Consider the following 26,709-nt stretch of genomic DNA (forward strand, 5'->3'; position numbering starts at 1 on the left):
CAATGCACTTTTTCCCAGATTCTGCTCCCTCAATCACAGAGGCTCTCCGATATGTCTGGACGCATTCCTGCTTCACTGGGGTCAGGAGAGAGCATTTGTGCACCCTCCCTTGAAGTTAATTGGCAGGGTACTTCAAAAAGTGATCAAAGACCAGGCCTCGATAATTCTTATTGCCCCAGACTGGCCAAGGAGGCATTGGTATCCTCTGTTACTTTCCCTAGCAGTAGAGGGAACCCATGGTCCTGCCGATCAGGGAAGATCTGCTGTATCAGGGACAAATATATCATCCCTCAGTAGCCAGTCTGAACCTGAAGGTGTGGCTTTTGAGCGCCGCCTGTTGTTGAATTGAGGCCTTTCCAAAAAGTGGTTTCTACCCTGCTTCATGCAAGGAAACCTGTCACTTCCACTATCTATCTCAGGATTTGGAAAGTGTTTTGTGAATTTAACAAGGACTCTCCAGAAAATGTTGAGAAATTCTCTATCCCCAATATTCTAGAATTCCTGCAAAAAGGGCTAGACCTAAGTCTAAAATTAAACACTCTCAAGGTGCAGTTAGCAGCCCTGGGGGCATACTTTGATTTTCCTTTTACCTCAAATTCTCTGATTAAAAGGTTTATCAAGACGGTCAAAAGGAATACAGTGGTGAAGAGACCGACTGTTCCGCCTTAGGACTTAAATTGAGTCCTAAATTCTCTTATCGCATTCCCCTTTGAGCCAATAGACCAGATCTCCATTAGGGACTTAACGCTAAAAACATGTTTGCAAGTAGCCGTGACTACAGCCGGGCGTATAGGGGAAATACAAGCCTTAAGCATAAAGTGTTCATGTCTATCCAAGCGGTTAGAATCACATTTACGTTACCTCCCAATTTTTCTCCAAAAGTTGTTGCAGATTTCCACAGAGAACAGGAAATCTTTATTCCTTTTTGTCCAAATCCTTCTAACCAAAAAGAGGACAAATTTAGTTCCCTGGATGTCAGGAAAATGATTTGTTTTATTTAGATAAAACTGCTGAGTGGAGAAAGGAAGATAATTTTCAGGGTGCTCGTATAGGGTTAAGAGCATCCAAGAGTACTATAAGTAACTGGCTAAAGTTATGTATAAGCAAAGCTTATGAAATAGCAGGTAAGCCAGCCCCTGTTAATGTCAAAGCACACACCACTAGGGCTGTCTCCTCTTCCTGGGCAGAAAGAAATTCTGCCTCAGTACTCCAAATTTGTAAGGCTGCCACCTTCATAAAGCACTACTGTTTGGCTTTACCGAGTCACCATGACTTGGGTTTCGGTCGTAAAGTATTATCTGCGGTTGTCCCGCCCTAAGAGAGGTAATATTCTAAAGGCTCGTACACACGTCTGATGAAAGGCAACGACGGGTCCGTCGTCCCCTCCCGCTGGGTGGGTTTTCAGCAGACAGTACAGCGTGTGTACAGTTTGTTGGTGGACTGATAAGGCTCGTTCAGAAACAGCCTTATCAGTCCACCGACAGACTGTACACACGCTGTACTGTCTGCTGAAAACCCGCCCAGCGGGAGGTGACGACGGACCCGTTGTTGCCTTTCATCAGACGTGTGTAGGTTCATATCCTGAGTGAAGGCAAACAGAAGCCAATAAGTACACTTACTGGTAATTGGATTTCTGTGAAGCCTTCACGAAGGATGAACCCACCCACCCATCCAAATCTAACGGTAAGTCTCCTACTGAGTCAAGGTAATAGTTAATGCACTGAGGGTAGGTAGGAGGATGTGGCTATTTAATTGTATCTTGTGGTTCATGTCCCCTAGGTAGGCGGAGCTATCTCCAGGTTCATATCCTTCGTGAAGGCTTCACAGAAATCCAATTACGGGTAAGTGTAATTATTGGCTTCTTTATAAAGAATATTTGAAATTCAAGCTGAGTTAGGGGAGAAGCCTAACCTGCAGTTTTTGTGTGTATGCAAAAGTAAACTTAAAGTACTGCTCTAATGGTGGCTGAATAATGTAATGTTTAAGGGCTCTACCTCTGACACAGGAGATCTGGCTTTAAATCTCGGCTCTACCTGTTCAGTAAGCCAGCACCTATTCAGTAAGGAGACCTTGGGCTAGACTCGCTAACACTGCTACTGCCTATAGAGCACGTCCTAGTGGCTGCAGCTCTGGCGCTTTGAATCCGCCAGGACTAAAAGGGCAATATAAATGTTATTTTTCATGTAACTTGATGTAATGCATGTGTGTCTACTGTGGCAGATGCGGCTTAAGTAGACTAAATGTATACTATTATATTACTATTACTATACTATTGTCCAAGCTGACAAGTATTAACCAAGCTGACAATCAAAACAGAGCCATAGATGAAAAATAGCATAATGGTTGTGCAGGTCTGTTTAACTACCTAACGACCGCCCCACGCCAATGGGTGTGGCCGTGGCGGCAGTCCCAGCCAATTGGCGTCAAGTCCTAGTGCCGGCTACTGCAGGAGATCGCGCGCAGGCTGTTCGCGCATCTCTTGCTTGAGGGGCGGAGCTCCGCCCTGCCTTCAGTCTCTGAGCATCGAACGCAGCTCGGGAGACTGTTAGACAGCAAAACCGCCGTCTTTTCAGTTATTACAGCGCTGCGATCAGCAGCAGCGCTGTACTGGGGACAGCCGTGTAACACAGCTGTCCCCCTGGGACATTAGAGAGCGATCGGCTCTCATAGACAGAAGCCTATGACAGCCAATCGGCAGGATTGGCCGGCTGGGGGGGTGAGGGGTTTTAGGGGAAAAAAAACAGCAAAGTTTATTAATAAAAATATATTGTAAATATTTGTTTTTTAAAAAAAACAAACACTGTGTGTGTGTGTGTGGGGGGGGGGGGGGGGGGGGGTCAGACCTCACCAACAGGAAGCTCTGTTGGTGGGAAGAAAAGAGGGGGGGGGGAATCACTTGTGTGTTGAGTTGTGCAACCCTGCAGCTATGCCTTAAAGCTGCAGTGGTCAATTATGTAAAAATTGGCCTGGTCTTTAGGGGGGTTTAACACTGCGGTCTTCAAGTGGTTACATTAAAATTAATTGAGCACTAATTTATAAACCATGTAAAATAAACACAAAGTAATTATACCTTAAATCTTCGAGCCAAGAATTTATTCTTCATTTCTAGATAGTTTCCTTTGTGTATTTCAGATTTAAATGGCTCATTTAAAATTAAATAGCGAGGGTCGTTCTGAATATCCTGCCAGCGGGCATAGCCATGTCTGTAGGGAATAGAAATTAGGGAACACAACAGCTAGATGGACAGTCATTAGTAAGGGCAGGCGTAGCAGGTCACAGCAACATAGTCTAAAATGAATTCACAAGTGAAAAGAGGTATCATTAGGAGAACAGCCAATGTAGTAATAAGTGCATCACTTCCTTGGGGGACCTAACCTTTAATTACCAATAAATGAAGACCCAGGGGTGCGCCATGCCGAGCTCCACACAAATAAGTCATGATAAACACATAGAAGGTTCATGCTGGCGAGAATGAAAAGGTCATAATCACCAAGAGTTGTTTATATGATTATTATGTGGCTGCTGCAGCAATCCCCAAGGCAGAGCTAAGGAGTGCAGCTATCTAAAGAAGCACTCTACTCTAGTAAAAATATCAGTAAAAAGAACAAGATCATCATGACTATCTCTTATGGCACTCTGGGGACAGTCTTAGGCCTGAGACCCACTAAGATGCTTTCAGCAGTGCTTTGCTGCTTTGCTTTTTTAGCAGAACATCACCGAAATGGTTAAACAAAGCACTTTGTCCTGCTATTCAGCTTCAAATTTGCATCCAAACTGGAGATAATAGTATAACAGTATCTTTGTTTGCATTCCAATGTTGATACAAGTGTGTAAAAAGTGAAAATGAGCTCACTGTGAAGCTCTCTGTGCTTCAAACACACAAACAACTCAGAACAGCTAATTGGAAGATGTTAATATATAAGAAAAGCAGTTTGATTAAAATGCAATGGCAGGTTTCAGGGCAAGATAAACTACACTTTGGAAACTTGTAATTTGTAAACAGACAATATTACTTATGCACAAAAGCAAATATGATAACTGTATGAGTAATAAAAAGTAGGAGAACACATTTTTATTTAATGTTATGTCAGCATTTCAGACCACTTTAAGTTGCTAATTCGCTCTAAAAACGCTAGTGTTTTCTAGAGGGTTTTGCAATTGCAAGTGGATCCCAGGCCTAAGGCTTTGACATTTTTCTCCCTTACAAGGAAATTCTATTGAATAGACAAACCCTTCAGTCCTGCTCCAAGCTTTGCAATAATTAATTATTTCACCTTTCTAGTTGTTTTTTGAAGTGCATACAAACGGCAGCCATTTTAAAATTCCTAGCAGATGGGCATGCCACAGCCTTTTATTATTATTTAGTATTTTTACAGCACCGACATTTTTCGCAACGCTGTTCAAAGTATATTGTCTTAAGTCACTTAACTGGCCCTTAGAGGGGCTCACAATCTAATCCCTACCATAGCCATATGTCTATGTATATATTGTGTAGTGTATGTATCATAAATTATGGCCAATTTAAGGGGAAGCCAATTACTGTATATTCTGGCGTATAAGACTACTTTGACTACTAACCCTTGAAAATCTTCTGAGAAGTCAGGGGTCGTCTTATACGCCGGGTGTCATTGATGCCAGGTGATACGCCCTATCCTGTTAGCGACTCTCAGATCTCGCAGCTGAGGACTGTAGTGAAGCGACGCAGGCGCACATGTGCGAGATCTGAGAGACAGAGAAGGGGATAAATAGGATACAAGGGTAGGCCAGAAGGGTGAAAGAGGCGTGTTTTATGGGCACAGCGTGATCTATTCTTCCTTACTGCTCTGTGAAACAGGTAGACAAAGTAGACAAAGAGAGCTGACCAATCCGCTTAGGGAGAGCAGACCAATCTAACCAGTCAATTGCCTGTATACTGTTATATACTTGGTACCACATACAGTACAGCAGCACCAGTATCTGTTTATATATAGCACCAGTATATGATGTTTTTTTAATTTTTTTTTGGTGTGAGTTGAATGGTAGTCTTATAAGGTGAGGATATCCCAAACTCTATATTTTAACTGGAAAAGTTGGGGGGTCGTCTTATACGCCCAGTCGTCTTATACGCCGGAATATACGGTAACTCATCTGTATGTTTTGGGGATGTGAGAGGAAACCGGAGAGCCCAGAGGAACCCCCAAAGACACAGGTAGAACAAACTCCATGCAGATATTGCCCTGACCGGCTGGGACAGCCTTTCGTCAATAACTCAGTTCATATGTACAAACTGAATTCACTGTGCTGCTAATTACTCATGCAAATACTCATACAATGGTATTCTGTAGCGCCTACTGCCCAGAAAAGTACATCCCGTTGTATAGTTACATATGTAACTATGTAACTATACAACGGGATGTACTTTTCTGGGCAGTAGGCGCTACAGAATACCATTGTCCAGCTCTGCAAAGAAGTGTAATTGAACTTGCAGTTATTTCTGGAAATTGTCTGTCTGCAAATTATAATTAAAAATAATGAGTGTGCGCACGTTAAAGAGTGTGTAATATTTGTTGATAGATTGAAACTGGTTGTTAATCTACTTATAGCTCTGTTTTGCTGATAGCCGTACTTTTCAGAATATAAGACATGCTTTTTCTCCCCCAAGGAAAAAGTCTCTGCATGTTATATTCCAGGGAGGGGAACTGCCAACCTCCCCTGATGTGGGGGACTCCTTGTATTGTCTCCCATGCCTCCTCTGCTCCCCCTGAATAAATGAACGAAGCATCAGCACGTCTCACATAATCCATCAGAGCCCACTGCGATCAGAGACCTCTCCCTCACTGCTCCTCTAGTGCCAGCTTCTGCTGATGACGCTGTTTTTATCTATTCAGCGAGAGTGGAGGAGGACACGAGGGAGCAGAGAAGACATGGGAGACAGAAGGTGACACATGGGGGACAGAAAGGCACAGAAGGGGACACAGGATGGACAGAAGAAGACACATGGCGACAAAAGAGGACACATGGGGACACAGGAGGACACATGAGATACAAGGGAGACACAAAACACAAAAATTGTGAGAGAACATCTTAAAGATGCTCCTGGACTACGTATGGTCACACCAGGTTTAGTATATATTATTTTTCTGGTTTCTGCCCCCTAAACCTAGGTGTGTCTTAAAATCCAGAGCGTCTTATATGCTGAAAATATATGGTAAATTAGAAAATGGTCAAATAATTCACAATAATAGGTTAGGGCCCATTTGAAATTTACTTTTTCTCCTGAGTTTTCTGCCAGGTGATATTTTTAAACTTGCCTTTAAATTACCAGCAAGCAAGAAAATACTCAAAACAATGTTGACAGTACTTTTTCACCAATTTTTGGTACCTTTTCAATTGCAGAATGTTGACAAGGTACTTTAAATAAAAGATGAAAAATCATCTCCTAGGGAAAAACTCAGGAGAAAAAGTTAATTGCATGTGGGCTCATGAGCCCTTATAACACCGTGGACCTTATTCAATTCACTTATTCTCCTAGGAGATAATTTTTCATATTCTGTTTATATTAACTTTTCAGCAATCTGAAATTTAAAAACGTACCAAAAAGTAGGTGAAAAGTACTGTTAAAAGTATGTTCTTGCTTGCTGGTGGCTTAAAGTCATTGGGAATCTAGATAAAAAAAAAGCAGCCAGATAATTACCTATGGAGAGCGAAGGCTCTGGGTCCTATAGAGACTTTCCTCTCCAGGTGCCTTCGGTGCAGCACTAGCTTCCCCATTTAAATCCCACTCTGCGGGGGACTTTGGAAGTCAAGTCCTCCTGAAGACAGACGGCACCTGTACTGCGCACGAGCGAGAGAGGGAGCTCACATGTGCGCAGTATGGCCCGTCTTCAGGAGCACTTGGGCTCCTGAAGATTTCCAAAGCCTCCCTTCCGTGGCGGAAACAGCAGCATTTGACCGAATTGGTCGAAAGCTGCTAGGGGGGATCCTGCACTGGAACAGGCACCGGGAGAGGAGAGGGAAGGCTCACTAGAACTCAGAGCTTTCCCTCTCCTTGGGTAAGTATCTGGCTTTTTCTTTTATTTTTTTATCTCGACTCTTAATGACTATAAAGGCATTTTATTTATAAGGTATGAAAATATCACCTAGGAAAAAACTTAAGAGAAAAATGTAATTGAATAGTGACCCGTGCCACCAAATCCTTCCACATAACATAATATAATCTTGAAAATAAAGCAGATTATTTGAAAAAAAACTTTCTGGTTAAGGTTTCCATCATATATAACCTACTGCTATATATGGAACTATTGATATATAAAGGATACGTAACAATGCCAGCCAGTAGCCAGTAATCGTGCCTTCTGTGCCATATGTCATAGATTTTCCCGGAAGAGACAGCAGCCCTTTCTTCATTTTGCCATAATGTGTGCAGCTCTGAAACCACAAAATGCTTTGCTTGTTAATTTTTTATATTTTTTTGTTAATTGTTATTTAGAAAAGAACAACATAGATTAAAAGCATCTCTCCACTTCTAGCAGTTCTCCTGACCTCTCTCACCAGAGTGACTCTACACTGATGCTCCAGCTCCTCTGTATACGCTTTCCTTTCATGATGTGCATGGGCAGAGCTGCTTTGTGTGTGCAGGATACAAGCACTGAATTTCATCACTTAGTGTAGTGCTGCGTGATCAACATAAAAGTACATGAGTGTAGGTCACATACTGTACCCATCGTAGCATACTGCTCTTTACTCATACAATAGGTCACAAGCAAGCTTCACTTCTCTTCAGACCTAAGAACAGAAACCAAAAAATTGACCTTCCATTTATTTTTCCCCCTTATAGTGCCCCTCCCTCTTTACTGGGTTGGCCACTATAGTACACCCTCTAAAGTGCCCTCTGCTATAACGCTTCCCCTTATGAAGCCCTCTGCTACATTGCTCCATGCTTACAGAACCCTCTTAAAGGGCTTTGTAACATCCAAAAATAAAAAATTGCCTACAAATAGTTAGTGCACAAAATATATATTAACACTGAGCTGGGTTTAAAAAAAAAAGAAAAGAAATAGACAGAAGTGATGTCACTTTTGGCATCACAGAGCAACAGTGAATATGGAAACCAGCATAACTATTTTCTTTTTTTTTATATCACATTTCTGTTAAATCTGACAGTCAACAATAAATATAACAGGATAGGTAACACAAATAAATAATTTCTTACTGGGTGATTTCATTTTTTTTTCCAATTAATATGGACTTACATCCCACTTTTAATAGTGCCCTCCTTACAGTTCTCACTGTTATAGTGCCTTTCTTGGTAGGGCTCTCCTTATACAGTGGTTCCCTGAATTACAGTATCCATTTCATAGTTTCCTCCCTTATAGTGCCCTCTGCTACAGTGCTTTTCCATTACTGTTCTCCTTATATCCTCTGTCAGTGTAGTCCTTTAGTGCAATTTCTTTAGTACTTCTAATTTTCTAATTGCCCCACCCATTATACGTCTCTCCTTACAGTGCCTCTCACCACTACCCCCACTCATATCTCCCCCCCCCTTTTATCCCCTCCCCCAGAGTGTGTTGGCACCTACCGCACTTCCCCAATTCTGTTCCCATGTTGCAAAGAGACTAGCAATTGCTTCATACATGAAAATGTCTCTTTATATGATTTTAATATATTATATTAATTAGATTGAGTGACTTACAGTATCTCACAAACGTGAGTACACCTCTCACATTCTTGTAAATACTTTATTATATCTTTTCATGGGACAACACTGATAATATGGCAATTGGTATGATGTAAAGTAGTCAGTGTACAGCTTGTATATCAGTGTACATTTACTGTTCCATCAAAATAACTCCACACACGATGATTAATGTCTAAACCATTGGCAACAAACATGAGTACATTCCTAAGTGAAGAATGTCAAAATTGTGCTCAAAGTGTCAATATTTTGTGTGCTCACCATTATGTTCCAGCACTGCCTTAACTCTCTTAGGTATAGAGTTCACTAGAGCTTCACAGGTTGCCATTGCAATCCTCTTCCACTCCTCCATGACGAAGCTAGACTCTAAATTGTTTGAGTATTTAATTATATTAAAAAATCCAGAGATTCCACCATTTGGCATAGCAATGGCCATGGGTGATGGTTAGAACTGCAGGATTCTAACTGGTATTTCCCTGGTGCTTCCATGGCAGCATACTATGGGTTGTGGCCCCGCCCCTGAACCCTATTGGACACCATAACTATACATTTGTTGAGTGTATCACCCACCAGTATTCTTTTTCCATTGTCCTCCCCTTTGGACACTATTTCTATTTTCTTTCCTTCTCTTCCTTTCTTTTTTCAGTCCCCTTTCTACCCCAGGGTTTATCCCTTTCCCTGGGAAGTCTCTGCATGAGTACTAAATGTATCTTACACAAAGAACCCGGTCTTCTGGTCCCGGAGATATACATGTGTGCTAAATGCATACGCATGAGCAATGCCTGCATCAGTATCCTGTGTTAAATGCATACAGGTGAGCAATGCCTGCATCAGTATCCTGTGCTAAATGCATACAGGTGAGCAATGGCTGTATTACTTTCATGTGCTAGATGCATAGACATGAACGCTGGCTGCATTATCTTCATTTGCAACATGCATACTAATAAACTTTGGCTGCATTATCTTCACGTGGCATACTAAAGAACTATGACGGCATTACTTTCATGTGCTAGATGCATACTAATGAACTTTGGCTGGAATACCTTCACATGCAAAACGCTTACAAATGAACTATGGCTGCAGTACTTGCATGTACTAAATGCATACAAATGAACTATGGCTGCATTACTTTCATGTGCAAGATGCATACAAATGAACTATGGCTGCATTACTTTCATGTGCAAGATGCATACAAATGAACTATGGCTGCATTACTTTCATGTACAAGATGCATACAAATGAACTATGACTGCATTACTTTCATGTGCAAGATGCATACAAATGAACTATGGCTGCATTACTTTCATGTGCAAGATGCATACAAATGAACTATGGCTGCATTACATTTTAATGTGCAAGATGCATACAAATGAACTATGGCTGCATTACTTGAACTATGGCTGCATTAGTTCCTGTGCTAAATGCATACAGGTGTGCAATGGCTGCATTAGTTACCTGCCTGTCTGTCCTTTTCTTCCCTGCTTTCTATCTGGTTCTATCTCCTTCCATCCTTTTTTACTCATCTCCTGGCTGGAGTAGTCTCATGGTTTTGTAATTGCCAGTTCTCTGCTTTCTGCAGTGGCAGGACAGTGTGGATTGGTGGGGAGTGTTCACGAGCATGCAGGCGTGTATAGCACGCACGCACGAGTGTGCACTTCCTTATATAGACCAGTAGCTTTTTCTTCTTTGCCCATACTTGGGTGATGTTGCACCCATCTTGGTTGTGGGCAGCTTGCTTCTGAGCATGCTCACAGCCTCCTGGAGGTTTAAGGAGAATCTAGCCTAATGTTGCTATTTGAAAGTTGCAGGGACACTGCTAATATTCCTGTGAGAAGTCATTTTCTCCCAAGGGATTAATTTACTCTTCTTAAAAGTATCTTACAATAATATCCTTAAAAAAAAAAAAAAAAACTTTCTTACTATTTAACTCTTGCAGCCTATTCCTGCTGGGACTCTCGGGCAATGTTTTAAAAGAAAAAAAAAAGGGTCATTGGGTGTTGCAAATATGAAATTATATTCCATTTCAGCCCCTCTTGACCTAATAACTCTGAAGATTGGCGTTCTCAAGAAAGTTCATGACATCGTTGGCATTTACACTCTTCATGAAGATATTCTGATGACAGGAGTCATAGGGCTTGATTCGCGGGGGAGTGCTGGCTACTGGCGCGGCCGTTTTCGCGTTGCGCGCGCTTGCAGGTTTTCACGCGCGGCGGTGGCGTTTTCGCGCGCAGGCGTGAATTTTCACGCGATATCAATATTGTTTTTGCGTGGGGGTATGCGTTTGCGCGCGGGGACGTTGTCGGTTCGCGCGGGGGTTCGGCCGTGCTGACGGTTGCCGCTCTTTTGTGAATCAGGCCCATTGTCTGAATAAAGGGCATTCTAGAAGATCTCCTTCCTCAAGATTGAATTGTCATTCTAGATCCAGGTCGACTCGGCACACTCCGCCTGCACTGATCTCCAACCACTCGACAGGAAAATCAGCTTACTGGAAGTGGGGAAAAATGACGATGCCGGATAAGACTTGTGTGAATTGTTATACTGAAAATTCTGAAGACAAATCTGAAGACTCCTTTTAGAATGTTACATCTTTATGAAGCAAGCAGTAAGAGGGGAAATGCGTTCCCAAGCGCCAGTTGCAGTTCTGTCAACTTCACAGAATGACAGATCTTTCCAAGTCAAATCTAATCAAGATGTTGTTTATGAAACAGAAGGTAATGGTATTTTCCACTAAAGAACCTTTTACAGTGGAAAGAACCAGAAGATCCTTCCATAGAAGTAGGTAAATGTTATCCACATCTTTCCGAGGTTGGACTTGCCTTTCCTTTAATGAAAGACATCATAAGAGTGATTCTTGAAGAAACGAGCAAAGTAGATAATAAACAGGAGGAAAATCTGGAGATATTCCTCAAGATAGAAGACTCAAGTTACAAAGATTTGTACAGAGAAATCCGTTCCAGCAAAGATTCAGGAATTTTTGTTCCTATAAACCAGATATGAATAAAAAAAAAATTGCGAATTTCTCAGTCAGCCCTCTCTAAGGCAATCAAGATTGCTCCAGCTAATCGACAAACCCAAGGAAAGTCCTTTTGGGTCCCCATCCATCCACCCTTCTGGGGGCGGGGTTTCAAGCAATCTCTGAGGGTTATCGGTGGAGATTTAAATCACTCTGCAAGATATGTTTATGCCTACCTGGAGAGAGAAGTCTGTTGTCTTCAATATGCCAATTAATAGTGCAAGATGCAGTACTGGAGGTACCTTGCTCACAGAGAGGCAAAGGGATGTACTCTCCTCTGTTGTTTGGCAAGAAAACAGGTGTTTGGCAACCTGACATAGATCTGGAATATTTTAAACAAGTACACATTGCTTCCAAAATACAGGATTGAATCTCTTCAATCCATTATCCTGACAGTCCAATAAAACTATTTTCTAGTTCCAGTAAACTTAAAAGATATTTATGTATTCCCACACATCCTTAGTACCAACAGTTTGTTTGGTTTGCAATTAAAGACATTCATCTTTCAGCAAGGAAATGTCTTCAAGTCTTGGGAATGTTAGCAGCTACAATAATGATGAAGTGGCCACACTGGCACATGATGCATTTATCAACTCCCTTTCTTATATTAGTGGGGCAGAGTGCCTCTACAACAGAAAATGGTGATTTTACACATCAATGAAGAATTCTCTTATCTAGTGTTGCAATCAGGATTATTTACTCAATGGATTCTGATTCTGTCTCAATTGACTTATGTTTCAGGGATGCTGGTCTATTGGGATGGGGTGCATGGTGCCAAGACCAGGTGGTTCAGTCCAGATGGCCATGTCACCCCTTAACAAACAATTCAAATCCTTTGGAATTAAGATCCGCCTGTTTAGCCTTTCAAGCTTTTGCACATCTTCTAGTAGGGAAAACCGAGTGCAACAGGACAGTCAATTATACCACAATTTTTCTCCCGTATTTATTGTCAAGCAGCAGTGGGAATAGATGCTCTATCCCAGTCTTGGCCGCCTCCTGCTTCGGTACGCTTTTTCCCCAGTACCAATAGTCTTTCGGTTTCTGAATAAATTAACCACTTGCCGACCGCACACTCATAACGTGCGTCGGCAAAGTGGCAGCTGCAGGACCAGCGACGCAGTACTGCGTCGCCAGCTGCAGCCTAATTAATCAGGAAGCAGCCGCTCGTACGAGCGGCTGCTTCCTGTCAAATCACGGCGGGGGGCTCCGTGAATAGCCTGCGGGCCGCCGATGGCGGCTCGCAGGCTAGATGTAAACACAAGCGGAAATAATCCGCTTTGTTTACATTTGTACGGCGCTGCTGCGCAGCAGCGCCGTAAGGCAGATCGGCGATCCCCAGCCAATCAGCGGCCGGGGATCGCCGCCATGTGACAGACCACATCCTGTCACTGGCTGCACAGGACGGATAGCGTCCTGTGCAGCCCGGAACACCAGGGGGAGGCAGCAGGTAGGAGAGGGAGGGGGAATTTCGCCGCGGAGGGGGGCTTTGAGGTGCCCCCCCCCGCCACCCACAGCAGGCAGGAGAGATCAGACCCCCCCAGCACATCATCCCCATAGGGGGGAAAAAAGGGGGGCAATCTGATCTCCCTGCCTGCACCCTGATCTGTGCTGGGGGCTGCAGAGCCCACCCAGCACAGATCAATCAAACCAGCGCTGGTCCTTAAGGGGGGGTAAAGGGTGGGTCATCAAGTGGTTAAAGAAGGAGAAATCAAAAGTTCTTTCAATAATTCTATACTGGCCATACATACTGTGGTTTCCACTTCTTCTTCTCCAATTATCTCAGACGGAGCCAATGTTTCTCTCGGTCTGTACGAAACTGTTGTCTGAGCCATTGTTATCTTAATCAGCACCTCACAAATTTTGTCTGGTAGCCTGTATATTTAAGGGGAGAGGTTACCTAAGTTGGGATGTTCCAAGACAGCAAGTAAAGTATGAACAACTGTGGTATGCCAGAAAGTCTGGAACCGGTTTCAAGACTTTGTTTCTGGAGACAATTTTGATCCATTCTCCCCATCAGTAAATAATACTTTAGACTTTCTTCAGGCGGGATTTGACCGTGGTTTTAGCTACAATACCTTGAGGGTCCAGGTGACGGCACTGTTCTAATTTTCTGGAGACAAGTGGGCCTTAAATCCATTGCAGCAATTCTTAAAGGCAGCTCTTAAAATGAAACCTCCTAGAAGAAATGTATATCCCAAATGGGATTTAATGTTACTGTTGGATTAACTTAGTTTTCCTCCGTTTTTTTTATCCTATGGAAGGCTGTCTCATGTCAATAATATCTGCTAGAAGAATGTCAGAATTGCATGCTCTAGGTTGTGAAGATCTAAGCTTTTATCATGATCAAGCTACCCTAACACCAGTGATGAACTTTTTACCCAAAGTGGTACCAGTGCTCTACCTAGATAATGATTGTCTTTATCAAAGAAAAAAGGGTAAAATCCAACCTGCCTCGAATACATCCTCTGGACGTGTCATGCTCTTTTAAAAGATATCTGCAGATCACAGAATCTTTCAGACAGTCAACCCATCTCCTTTTAGTTTCTTCTGGTTACATAAAGGGTTAAGAAACACCTTACAGGATGTTAGCGCCTTGGATTTGGGAATTCATCTGCTGTGTGTGTAAGGCTAAGGTCTACCTGGCCAGACATTAGCTCACTCAACCAGAAGTATAACTTCATCATGGGCATTTCTTGCTGGTGTGTCTACAGCCACAATCTTTAAAGCTGCATGGTCCTCGACATATACTTTTGTTGAATATTAGAGTTGACCCTTCAGTCCTTAGCTCTTAAAATGTGGGAAAATCAATTAATTTCTGATCCTACTAATGTTAAAAAATAGTGTTACTTTACCCTCCCTGTTTGTTTGTTCTTGCTAGTTAAATCCCATAGTATGCTGCCATGGAAGCAACAGGAAAATTAATACTTACCTATCGGAAATTTTCCTTTCCTGGTGCATTTCCATGGCAGCATACGAACCCACCCTCAAAACGGGGAGGACTATAGTTACTAGAATACTGGTGGGTGATACACTCAACAAATTTATATTTATGGTGTCCAATAGGGTTCAGGGGCGGGGCCACAACCCATAGAATGCTGCCATGGAAATGCACCAGGAAAGGAAAATTTCCGATAGGTAAGTATTAATTTTCCTGTAGCTCACCATCGCAATCCTCAAAAGTTGTATAATATTAGCGTACAGCTCAGATTCACCCTGTTAAAAACCAGCAAAAGATAAAACAACATTGAAATAAGAAACCTTGCTGAAATCTATTACCTGTGAATCCACCATCTGCAATGTTGAACATAAACTTAAATTTTCCACCATCATCTCGTTTTCCGTCTTCATCTTCTTGTTTTATGCAGTTTTCCCCATTTTGCTGGTTCACAGTCTCATCCTTCTCTTCTGGCTTGTTGTCCTCCTCTGCAAAGTCAGGGATTCAGTCATAAGTACATGCATCAAACTGATAAAAGAATTCACTTTTCTTTTTTTCCGACTACTATAGTAGTACTTTCCATATAGTACAGAATTAAATTAATTTAGAACTAAAAATTATAGACAGTAATGTCTAAACCTCTTGAATGTCATGAAATATTAGAAACTGATTCACAGCAGCTTTTTAACTGGTGTTAAGGGAGCAGGAAGTATTAACTGTTTACATAACGCTGGCATTTTTTGTTTGTTTATTTTATTTTAGAAAATAATGTTCAAAAAATACTTTTTCACCCTAAGGGCCCGTTTCCACTAGTGCGGTGTGATTTTTTTGCGGAAAATGCATATACGAATTTGCGTGCGGATGCGATTTTTTGTATGCGTTTGTATGCAAATTTTCATTCGAATTCACATGCGTTTTCGTGTATTTTTGTAAGTATGCGATTTTAAGCATGTCAGTACCTGTGTGCTTTTACATTGATTTTACACGAAAACGTATGCGAATTCGCATGGAAAATTTGCATAGTAAAAACGCATCCGAATTTCCTATGAAATACATTACATGCGAATCGCACACTAGCCTTGCGGTGTGCAAATTCTCATGGCTCTGCTGTGCAGATTTTTTTCTGCACAGTCCACCACACAGATTTCCTGACAAGTAGAAACAGGCCCATTGACTATTATTGGCTATGCAAATCTGCATGCAGAAAACGCATGCAGATTCTCTCCGGTGGAAACGTGCCCTAATTCTTTCCATACCTTTCCTGAATCATAATCATAAATTCCAAAACCAATTTTGAAATGCGGGCCAAAAGAAAATCTTGTCTGTCCTAAAAAAGCAATACAACATCCCAAGTCATGAAGAGGTTAAAGTCATAAATGTAGCAAAAGGTGCGGCACAAATAACAATTTTCTGTAAATATTATTATTGGTACCTTGTTTAGGCTCCACATCCTCAATTTTATTGTTCAGTTTGGGTTTTTCCAAAGTCTTCTCATCTTGAGGTGCATCTGCTGTACAATAAGAATCACCTTTACTTTGTATATGTGATCACTTAGATGATAGCAATCAGTCAAATCTTGCCCTGTGTCTAACCAACAATATTTTCAAACAGTCATGTTCCCAGGAATAGAGCCCTCCAGCTATGGCAGCTTCGATAGACAGAAGTACTTAATTATGGTTCTATGGCTAAAAGGTTGGAGCCGTTACCTGATGTCATCAAACAGCAGAAGATGCAATAAACGTACAGTGGAACCTTGGTATGCAAGGCTACCTCATTCCGGAAACATGTTGGTAATCCAACACTACATGCACTCACATATCAAATGAAATTTCCCCATAAGAATTAATAGAAACTCAGACGATTAGTTCCGCAATCCAAAAACATGTATATACAAGTATTTAAAGACCTGAACTGTAAGGTGGAAATGAACTCACCACCAGTGTGAAGCTGTTGGCAGGTTTGCCAAAGAAAACCCACTTCTCAGAGGGAAAAGAGTCCTGCAGCCAATGGAAGTCCAGCTGAAAAGATGAAACCCCTCCCACCCTATTGCACCCTCAGGAACCAGCAGGTTTGGAGGGGGGGGTGCAATATGGTACAGCAATAGTTGGGGAAGTACCCTACCCTCAAAATTTGAAGTGTGTACAAGGTGCTCAAACATTGGGCCTAAAAGCGGTTTAAAACCTGGACATAATATTCAATAAAAACATGTTTTCCTACTTTTTATATGCCATACGGTTATCATATTTACATTTGTGCGTAAGTATTATTATTCATTTATAAGTTATAGCTTCCCAAAAGTACAGTTTTTTGCTTTATGAGCTGACTTTGCATTTTATTAACTACTTCCCGACCGCCGTATAGACAAATGGCGGCCGGGAAGCAGACGCCGCAAGGACCGCCGTATTGACAAAATGCGGCGGTCCTTGTTTGGGCATGGGCGGAGCGATCGCGTCATCCGTGACGCGATCCTCCGCCTCCGCCTGTCGCCGCTCACTCGCCGCAACATCCCGCCGGCCATACGGAAGCGCCGGCGGGATGTTAACCCGACGATCGCCGCATACAAAGTGTGTAATACACTTTGTAATGTTTACAAAGTGTATTATACAGGCTGCCTCCTGCCCTGGTGGTCCCAGTGTCCGAGGGACCACCAGGGCAGGCTGCAGCCACCCTAGTCTGCACCAAGCACACTGATTTTCTCCCCCCCCCCCGCCCCAGATCGCCCACAGCACCCATCAGACCCCCCCCCCTGCCCACCCCCCAGACCCCTGTTTGCACCCAATCACCCCCCTAATCACCCATCAATCACTCCCTGTCACTATCTGTCAATGCTATTTTTTTTTAATACCCCCCCCCTGCCCCCTGCTCCCTCCTGATCACCCCCCAACCCCCCAGATTCTCCCCAGACCCCCCCCCCCCAATGTACTGTATGCATCTATCCCCCCTGATCACCTGTCAATCACCTGTCAATCACCTGTCAATCACCCGTCAATCACCCGTCAATCACCCATCAATCACCCCCTGTCACTGCCACCCATCAATCAGCCCCTAACCTGCCCCTTGCGGGCAATCTGATCACCCCCCCACACCAATAGATCGCCCGCAGATCCGACATCAGATCACCTCCCAAATCCATTGTTTACATCTATTCTCTCCTCTAAACACCCACTAATTACCCATCAATCACCCATCAATCACCCCCTATCACCACCTGTCACTTTTACCTATCAGATCAGACCCTAATCTGCCCCTTGCGGGCACCCAATCACCCGCCCACACGCTCAGATTGCCCTCAGACCCCCCCTTATCAATTCACCAGTGCATTCATTACATCTGTTCTTCCCTGTAATAACCCACTGATCACCTGTCAATCACCTGCCAATCACCTATCACCCATCAATCACCCCCTGTCACCCCCTGTCACTGCCACCCATCAATCAGCCCCTAACCTGCCCCTTGCGGGCAATCTGATCACCCACCCACACCATTAGATCGCCCGCAAACCCGCCGTCAGATTACCTCCCAAATTTATTGTTTACATCTGTTATCTTCTCTAAACACCCACTAATTACCCATCAATCACCCCCTATCACTGTTACCTATCAGATCAGACCCTAATCTGCCCCTTGCGGGCACCCAATCACCCGCCTACACGCTCAGATTACCCTCAGACCCCCCCTTATCAATTCGCCAGGGCATTATTTACATCTATCCTTCCCTGTAATAACCCACTGATCACCTGTCAATCACCTGCCAATCACCTATCACCCATCAATCACCCCCTGTCACCCCCTGTCACTGCCACCCAACAATCAGCCCCTAACCTGCCCCTTGCGGGCAATCTGATTACCCACCCACACCAATCGATCGCCCGCAGATGCGACATCAGATCACCACCCAAGCGCAGCGTTTACTCTCCTCTAAACACCCACTAATTACCCATCAATCACCCATAAATCACCCCCTATCACCACCTGTCACTGTTACCCATCAGATCAGACCCTAATCTGCCCCTTGCGGGCACCCAATCACCCGCCTACTCGCTCAGATTACCCTCAGACCCCCCCTTATCAATTCGCCAGTGCAATATTTACATCTGTTCTCCCCTGTAATAACCCACTGATTACCTGTCAATCACCTATCAATCACCCATCAATCACCCCCTGTCACTGCCACCCATCAATCACCCCCTGTCACTGCCACCCATCAATCACCCCCTGTCACTGCCACCCATCAATCAGCCCCTAACCTGCCCCTTGCGGGCAATCTGATCACCCACCCACACCAATAGATCGCTCGCAGATCCGACGTCCGATCACCTCCCAAGTGCAGTGTTTACATCTGTTCTCTACCCTAAACACCCACTAATTACCCATCAATCACCCCCTGTCACTGCTACCTATCAGATTAGACCCCTATCTGCCCCTAGGGCACTCAATCACCCGCCCACACCCTCAGAATGCCCTCAGACCCCAGCCCTGATCACCTCGCCAGTGCATTGCTTGCATCTATTCCCCCCTCTAATCACACCTTGAGACACCCATCAATCACCTCCTGTCACCCCCTAGCACACCTACCCATCAGATCAGGCCCTAATTTGCCCCGTGTGGGCTCCTGATCACTCGGCCAAACCCTCAGATCCCCCTCAGACCCCCTTCCGATCACCTCCCCAGTGCATTGATTGCATCTATTTTCCCCTCTAACCACCCCCTGAGACACCCATCAATCACCTCCTGTCACCCCCCTAGCACTCCTATCCATCAGATCAGGCCCAATACAACCTGTCATCTAAAAGGCCACCCTGCTTATGACCGGTTCCACAAAATTCGCCCCCTCATAGACCACCTGTCATCAAAATTTGCAGATGCTTATACCCCTTAACAGTCATTTTGAGACATTTGGTTTCCAGACTACTCACGGTTTTGGGCCCGTAAAATGCCAGGGCGGTATAGGAACCCCACAAGTGACCCCATTTTAGAAAAAAAGACACCCCAAGGTATTCTGTTAGGTGTATGACGAGTTCATAGAAGATTTTATTTTTTGTCAAAAGTTAGCGGAAATTGATTTTTATTGTTTTTTTTCCACAAAGTGTCACTTTCCGCTAACTTTTGACAAAAAATAAAATCTTCTATGAACTCACCATACTCCTAACAGAATACCTTGGGGTGTCTTCTTTCTAAAATGGGGTCACTTGTGGGGTTCCTATACTGCCCTGGCATTTTAGGGGCCCTAAACCGCGAGGAGTAGTCTAGAAAACAAATGCCTCAAAATGACCTGTGAATAGGACGTTGGGCCCCTTAGCGCACCTAGGCTGCAAAAAAGTGTCACACATGTGGTACCGCCGTACTCAGGAAAAGTAGTATAATGTGTTTTGGGGTGTATTTTTACACATACCCATGCTGGGTGGGAGAAATTTCTATGTAAATGGACAATTGTGTGTAAAAAAATCAAACAATTGTCATTTACAGAGATATTTCTCCCACTTAGCATGGGTATGTGTAAAAATACACCCCAAAACGCATTATACTACTTCTCCTGAGTACGGCGGTACCACATGTGTGGCACTTTTTTACACCCTAAGTACGCTAAGGGGCCCAAAGTCCAATGAGTACCTTTAGGATTTCACAGGTCATTTTGCGACATTTGGTTTCAAGACTACTCCTCACGGTTTAGGGCCCCTAAAATGCCAGGGCAGTATAGGAACCCCACAAATGACCCCATTCTAGAAAGAAGACACCCCAAGGTATTCCGTACGGAGTATGGTGAGTTCATAGAAGATTTTATTTTTTGTCACAAGTTAGCGGAAAAAGACACTTTGTGAAAAAAAACTATTAAAATCAATTTCCGCTAACTTGTGACAAAAAAATAAAAACTTCTATGAACTCACCATACTCCTAACGGAATACCTTGGGGTGTCTTCTTTCTAAAATGGGGTCATTAGTGGGGTTCCTATACTGCCCTGGCATTTTAGGGGCCCTAAACCGCGAGGAGTAGTCTTGAAACAAAAATGACCTGTGAAATCCTAAAGGTACTCATTGGACTTTGGGCCCCTTAGTGCAGTTAGGGTGCAAAAAAGTGCCACACATGTGGTATCGCCGTACTCGGGAGAAGTAGTATAATGTGTTTTGGGGTGTATTTTTACACATACCCATGCTGGGTGGGAGAAATACCTCTGTAAATGACAATCTTTTGATTTTTTTACACACAATTGTCCATTTACAGAGGTATTTCTCCCACCCAGCATGGGTATGTGTAAAAATACACCCCAAAACACATTGTACTACTTCTCCCGAGTATGGCGATACCACATGTGTGGCACTTTTTTGCACCCTAACTGCGCTAAAGGGCCCAAAGTCCAATGAGTACCTTTAGGATTTTACAGGTCATTTTGAGAAATTTCGTTTCAAGACTACTCCTCACGGTTTAGGGCCCCTAAAATGCCAGAGCAGTATAGGAACCCCACAAATGACCCCATTTTAGAAAGAAGACACCCCAAGGTATTCCGTTAGTAGTATGGCGAGTTCATAGAAGATTTTATTTTTTGTCACAAGTTAGCGGAAATTGATTTTAATTGTGTTTTTTCACAAAGTGTCATTTTCCGCTAACTTTTGACAAAAAATAAAATCTTCTATGAACTCACCATACTCCTAACGGAATACCTTGGGGTGTCTTCTTTCTAAAATAGGGTCATTTGTGGGGTTCCTATACTGCCCTGGCATTTTAGGGGCCCTAAACCGTGAGGAGTAGTCTTGAAACGAAATTTCTCAAAATGACCTGTGAAATCCTAAAGGTACTCATTGGACTTTGGACCCTTTAGCGCAGTTAGGGTGCAAAAAAGTGCCACACATGTGGTATCGCCGTACTCAGGAGAAGTAGTATAATGTGTTTTGTGGTGTATTTTTACACATACCCATGCTGAGTGGGAGAAAGATCTCTGTAAATGGACAATTGTGTGTAAAAAAAATTAACAAATTGTCATTTACAGAGATATTTCTCCCACCCAGCATGGGTATGTGTAAAAATACACCCCAAAACACATTATACTACTTCTCCTGAGTACGGCAATACCACATGTGTGGCACTTTTTTGCAGCCTAACTGCGCTAAGGGGTCCAAAGTCCAATGAGCACCTTTAGGCTTTACAGGGGTGCTTACAATTTAGCACCCCCCAAAATGTCAGGACAGTAAACACACCCCACAAATGACCCATTTTGGAAAGTAGACCCTTCAAGGTATTCAGAGAGGGGCATTGTGAGTCCGTGGCAGATTTCATTTTTTTTTGTCGCAAGTTAGAAGAAATGGAAACTTTTTTTTTTTTTTTTTTTTCTCACAAAGTGTCATTTTCCGCTTACTTGTGACAAAAAATAATATCTTCTATGAACTCACTATGCCTCTCAGTGAATACTTTGGGATGTCTTCTTTCCAAAATGGGGTCATTTGGGGGGTATTTATACTATCCTGGAATTCTAGCCCCTCATGAAACATGACAGGGGGTCAGAAAAGTCAGAGATGCTTGAAAATGGGAAAATTCACTTTTTGCACCATAGTTTGTAAACGCTATAACTTTTACCCAAACCAATAAATATACACTGAATGGGTTTTTTTTTATCAAAAACATGTTTGTCCACATTTTTCGCGCTGCATGTATACAGAAATTTTACTTTATTTGAAAAATGTCAGCACAGAAAGTTAAAAAAATCATTTTTTTGCCAAAATTCATGTCTTTTTTGATGAATATAATAAAAAGTAAAAATCGCAGGAGCAATCAAATAGCATCAAAAGAAAGCTTTATTAGTGACAAGAAAAGGAGCCAAAATTCATTTACGTGGTAGGTTGTATGAGCGAGCAATAAACCGTGAAAGCTGCAGTGGTCTGAATGGAAAAAAAGTGGCCGGTCCTTAAGGGGTAGAAAGCCCTAGGTCCTCAAGTGGTTAATAACTGCTTTTATTCATTCATTTATTCAGGCAGACATGGTTTGACTCTCTCTCTGTGTCCGGGAGCTCCTGCACAGTCAAAGAATGTGTCACATTTCACACTTGATACATTTTAGTAAACACAAGATTACATTGTTCAACTTTCGGAAGCGGCCAGCTCTGAAGGCACTGAAGCTTCTAAAGCCTGTGTTAACCCTTTGAATGATGTTCTAGTAAAAAAAAAATGCTTTGTGCCCAAAGCTGTTCACTTCCAGATCAAAGGTTACAAGAACTACAAAATCACTACAACCAAACGCTTCTAAATTTTTAGGCATAAATAGGAAATCGCTAAGCACATGCCCAGAATCGCTACTGCAAATTGCTTGCGATTACTCCTAGCGATTTTTGGTGTGCTCTAGGCCTTAAATATTTATTTGTCCAATAAAGTTTAACAAATAACTAAAATAAATTATAGTGCAAGCCAACAACTTTTTCCTAATCTAAAATGCAGCTATGCATTATAGATAATAATTACCTCACTTACCTTTTACATTCTGGTTAATGGTTTCTTTCTCCTCTTCCTCTTTTCCAGACTCTTTGACTTGTTTATCTTTCCCTTCTAAATGTTCAGTTTTTTCTTCTGGTTCTTCCTTCTCCAGTTTACTCACAGGCTACAAACAAAAAAAGAGTTAAATTAAACCCTGTCCACGGACTGATTTAAGCACATACTGTACAAACATTTACCTGCAGAAATATTTATTAACACTGCACAGGATATCATGGTTAATGGCCCAATTCTGATTTTATGATATTGCAACCCCCTCGTGACCCCATCTGCGCATTGCTGAGTGCTGCATTGCTGCATGTGAACACACTGCCCATACAATTGTCAGAGCCGGATTTGTACTTTTTACCGCCCAAGGCCACTGTCACCAGCCGCCCCCTCCAGTATAGGTAACGAGATAACCCCTCCCCCTTCCCTCCAGTATAGGTAGCCAGGTGACCCCTCCCCCTCTTCCCTCTAGTATAGAGAGTCTGTTGACTTCCCCCCCCTCCAAGTATAGGTAGCCAGATGACCCCTCCCCCCTTTCCCTCTAATATAGGTAACCAGATGACTTCCTCAATCCCTCCTTTCCCCCCCCACTTTCAGTATAGGTAGCCAGCTCTTCTTTTTCCACTCATCTCCACTGCAGAAGCTTCCTTTTCCTTTCCGTCTCCAATGCTGCCCAAGTCCATAGCCACTGGCCACAATGCAAACGTGCACAGAGAGCAAGGTGGCTGCTGCACAGGCAGCTAGCAACAGAGTACCACGGTCAGGTGCTCGCCTGATCTCCCTGCATTGCTGCATTTGCTAGCTTGCAAATGCTGCACCAGTTTAGCCTGCTGCTTTGGTGCCCTTGCTCCTGTGGTGCCCTAGGCCATGGCCTAGGTGGCCTTGGTCTAAATCCGGCCCTGACAATTGTATGAACATGTTTATACCCCAGCGGTGTAACAAACCACATAATCCAAACATACTTTCTACAGTGCATTTCTGGATAATCTGTGCAGGAATACCCACGTTACCATAGCTATCTTCATGCTATGAAAAGTAGTCAACACAATATAATATGAATATAATATCAAAATGAAGACAAGCCAGTGAAAGAGGCTATGCTATGAGAAGTTCTGATCTGAAACAGCTGAGAAGAAACTATTAAAACTGGAGTAAGCAAAAAAGTGTGAGGACTGAAAAAGACTTTTACTTCTTTAACCACTTGCCGACCGCCCACAGCCCATGGGCGGCGGCAAAGTGGACGCCTAAAGGACCGCAATACGCCTTCAGGCGGCGCGTCCTTTAGGCATGCCGGGGGAGCGATCGTGTCATTGATGACGCGCGCTTCCCCCGGCAACTGGCTCCGCCCACCCGCCGTAACATCCCGCCGGCCATACGGAAGCGCCGGCGGGATGTTAACCCCGCGATCGCCGCTACAAAGTGTATAATACACTTTGTAATGTATACAAAGTGTATTATACAGGCTGCCTCCTGCCCTGGTGGTCCCAGTGTCCGAGGGACCACCAGGGCAGGCTGCAGCCACCCTAGTCTGCACCCAAACACACTGATCTGCCCCCCCCCGCCCACTGATCGCCCACAGCACCCCTCAGACCCCCCCCTGCCCACCCCCCAGACCCCTGTTTGCACCCAATCACCCCCCTAATAACCCATCAATCACTCCCTGTCACTATCTGTCAACGCTATTTTTTTTTACCCCCCCCCCTGCCCCCTCCTGATCACCCCCCCACCCCTCAGATTCTCCCCAGACCCCCCCCAGACCCCCCCCCTGTGTACTGTATGCATCTATCTTCCCTGATAACCTGTCAATCACCCGTCAATCACCCATCAATCACCCATCAATCACCCATCAATCACCCCCTGTCACTGCCACCCAACAATCAGCCCCTAACCTGCCCCTTGCGGGCAATCTGATCACCCACCCACACCAATAGATCGCCCGCAGATCTGACATCAGATCACCTCCCAAATCCATTGTTTACATCTATTCTCTCCTCTAAACACCCACTAATTACCCATCAATCACCCATCAATCACCCCCTATCACCACCTGTCACTTTTACCTATCAGATCAGACCCTAATCTGCCCCTTGCGGGCACCCAATCACCCGCCAACACGCTCAGATTGCCCTCTGACCCCCCCTTATCAATTCGCCAGTGCATTAATTACATCTGTTCTTCCCTGTAATAACCCACTGATCACCTGTCAATCACCTGCCAATCACCTATCACCCATCAATCACCCCCTGTCACCCCCTGTCACTGCCACCCATCAATCAGCCCCTAACCTGCCCCTTGCGGGCAATCTGATCACCCACCCACACCATTAGATCGCCCGCAAACCCGCCGTCAGATTACCTCCCAAATGTATTGTTTACATCTGTTATCTTCTCTAAACACCCACTAATTACCCATCAATCACCCATCAATCACCCCCTATCACCACCTGTCACTGTTACCTATCAGATCAGACCCTAAGCTGCCCCTTGCGGGCACCCAATCACCCGCCCACACGCTCAGATTGCCCTCAGACCCCCCCCCCCCTTATCAATTCACCAGTGCATTAATTACATCTGTCCTTCCCTGTAATAACCCACTGATCACCTGTCAATCACCTGCCAATCACCTATCACCCATCAATCACCCCCTGTCACTGCCGCCCAACAATCAGCCCCTAACCTGCCCCTTGCGGGCAAACTGATCACCCACCCACACCAATAGATCGCCCGCAGATCCAACATCAGATCACCACCCAAGCGCAGTGTTTCCATCTATTCTCTCCTCTAAACACTCACTAATTACCCATCAATCACCCCCTATCACCACCTGTCACTGTTACCCATCAGATCAGACCCTAATCTGCCCCTTGCGGGCACCCAATCACCCGCCTACACGCTCAGATTGCCCTCAGACCCCCCCTTATCAATTCGCCAGGGCATTATTTACATCTGTCCTTCCCTGTAATAACCCACTGATCACCTGTCAATCACCTGTCAATCACCCATCAATCACCCCCTGTCACTGCCACCCATCAATCACCCCTGTCACTGCCACCCATCAATCAGCCCCTAACCTGCCCCTTGCGGGCAAACTGATCACCCACCCACACCAATAGATCGCCCGCAGATCCGACATCAGATCACCACCCAAGCGCAGTGTTTCCATCTATTCTCTCCTCTAAACACCCACTAATTACCCATCAATCACCCCCTATCACCACCTGTCACTGTTACCCATCAGATCAGACCCTAATCTGCCCCTTGCGGGCACCCAATCACCCGCCTACACGCTCAGATTGCCCTCAGACCCCCCCTTATCAATTCGCCAGGGCATTATTTACATCTGTCCTTCCCTGTAATAACCCACTGATCACCTGTCAATCACCTGTCAATCACCCATCAATCACCCCCTGTCACTGCCACCCATCAATCACCCCTGTCACTGCCACCCATCAATCAGCCCCTAACCTGCCCCTTGCGGGCAAACTGATCACCCACCCACACCAATAGATCGCCCGCAGATCCGACATCAGATCACCACCCAAGTGCAGTGTTTCCATCTATTCTCTCCTCTAAACACCCACTAATTACCCATCAATCACCCCCTATCACCACCTGTCACTGTTACC

General features: G+C 44.1%; 1 protein-coding gene and 1 long non-coding RNA gene across 8 annotated transcripts in view; one reads left to right on the plus strand and one right to left on the minus strand.

Moving 5' to 3' along the window:
* LOC137521368 (uncharacterized) overlaps positions 1-16,493 on the plus strand; it is a 48,933-nt gene extending 32,440 nt beyond the window's left edge. The window contains exons 2-3 of the long non-coding RNA XR_011022111.1: positions 1,780-1,841; positions 16,234-16,493. This is a non-coding gene — a long non-coding RNA (uncharacterized lncRNA). The remainder of the gene's footprint in view (positions 1-1,779; positions 1,842-16,233) is intronic.
* Positions 1-26,709, minus strand: part of CHD5 (chromodomain helicase DNA binding protein 5) — a 401,420-nt gene that overhangs the window by 48,727 nt on the left and 325,984 nt on the right. For 6 of the 7 annotated variants that reach the window (XM_068240507.1, XM_068240506.1, XM_068240505.1 and 3 more), the window contains exons 32-36: positions 23,076-23,202; positions 16,055-16,132; positions 14,964-15,110; positions 7,299-7,407; positions 3,071-3,203 (exon numbers count right to left, since the gene is read on the minus strand). In XM_068240507.1, the coding sequence (XP_068096608.1) occupies positions 3,071-3,203; positions 7,299-7,407; positions 14,964-15,110; positions 16,055-16,132; positions 23,076-23,202 (594 nt within the window). The remainder of the gene's footprint in view (positions 1-3,070; positions 3,204-7,298; positions 7,408-14,963; positions 15,111-16,054; positions 16,133-23,075; positions 23,203-26,709) is intronic. The other variant, XM_068240503.1, reaches the window with a different exon arrangement.

Source organism: Hyperolius riggenbachi, chromosome 6 (genome assembly GCF_040937935.1).
Source record: "Hyperolius riggenbachi isolate aHypRig1 chromosome 6, aHypRig1.pri, whole genome shotgun sequence".
NCBI classification, from domain to species: domain Eukaryota; kingdom Metazoa; phylum Chordata; class Amphibia; order Anura; family Hyperoliidae; genus Hyperolius; species Hyperolius riggenbachi.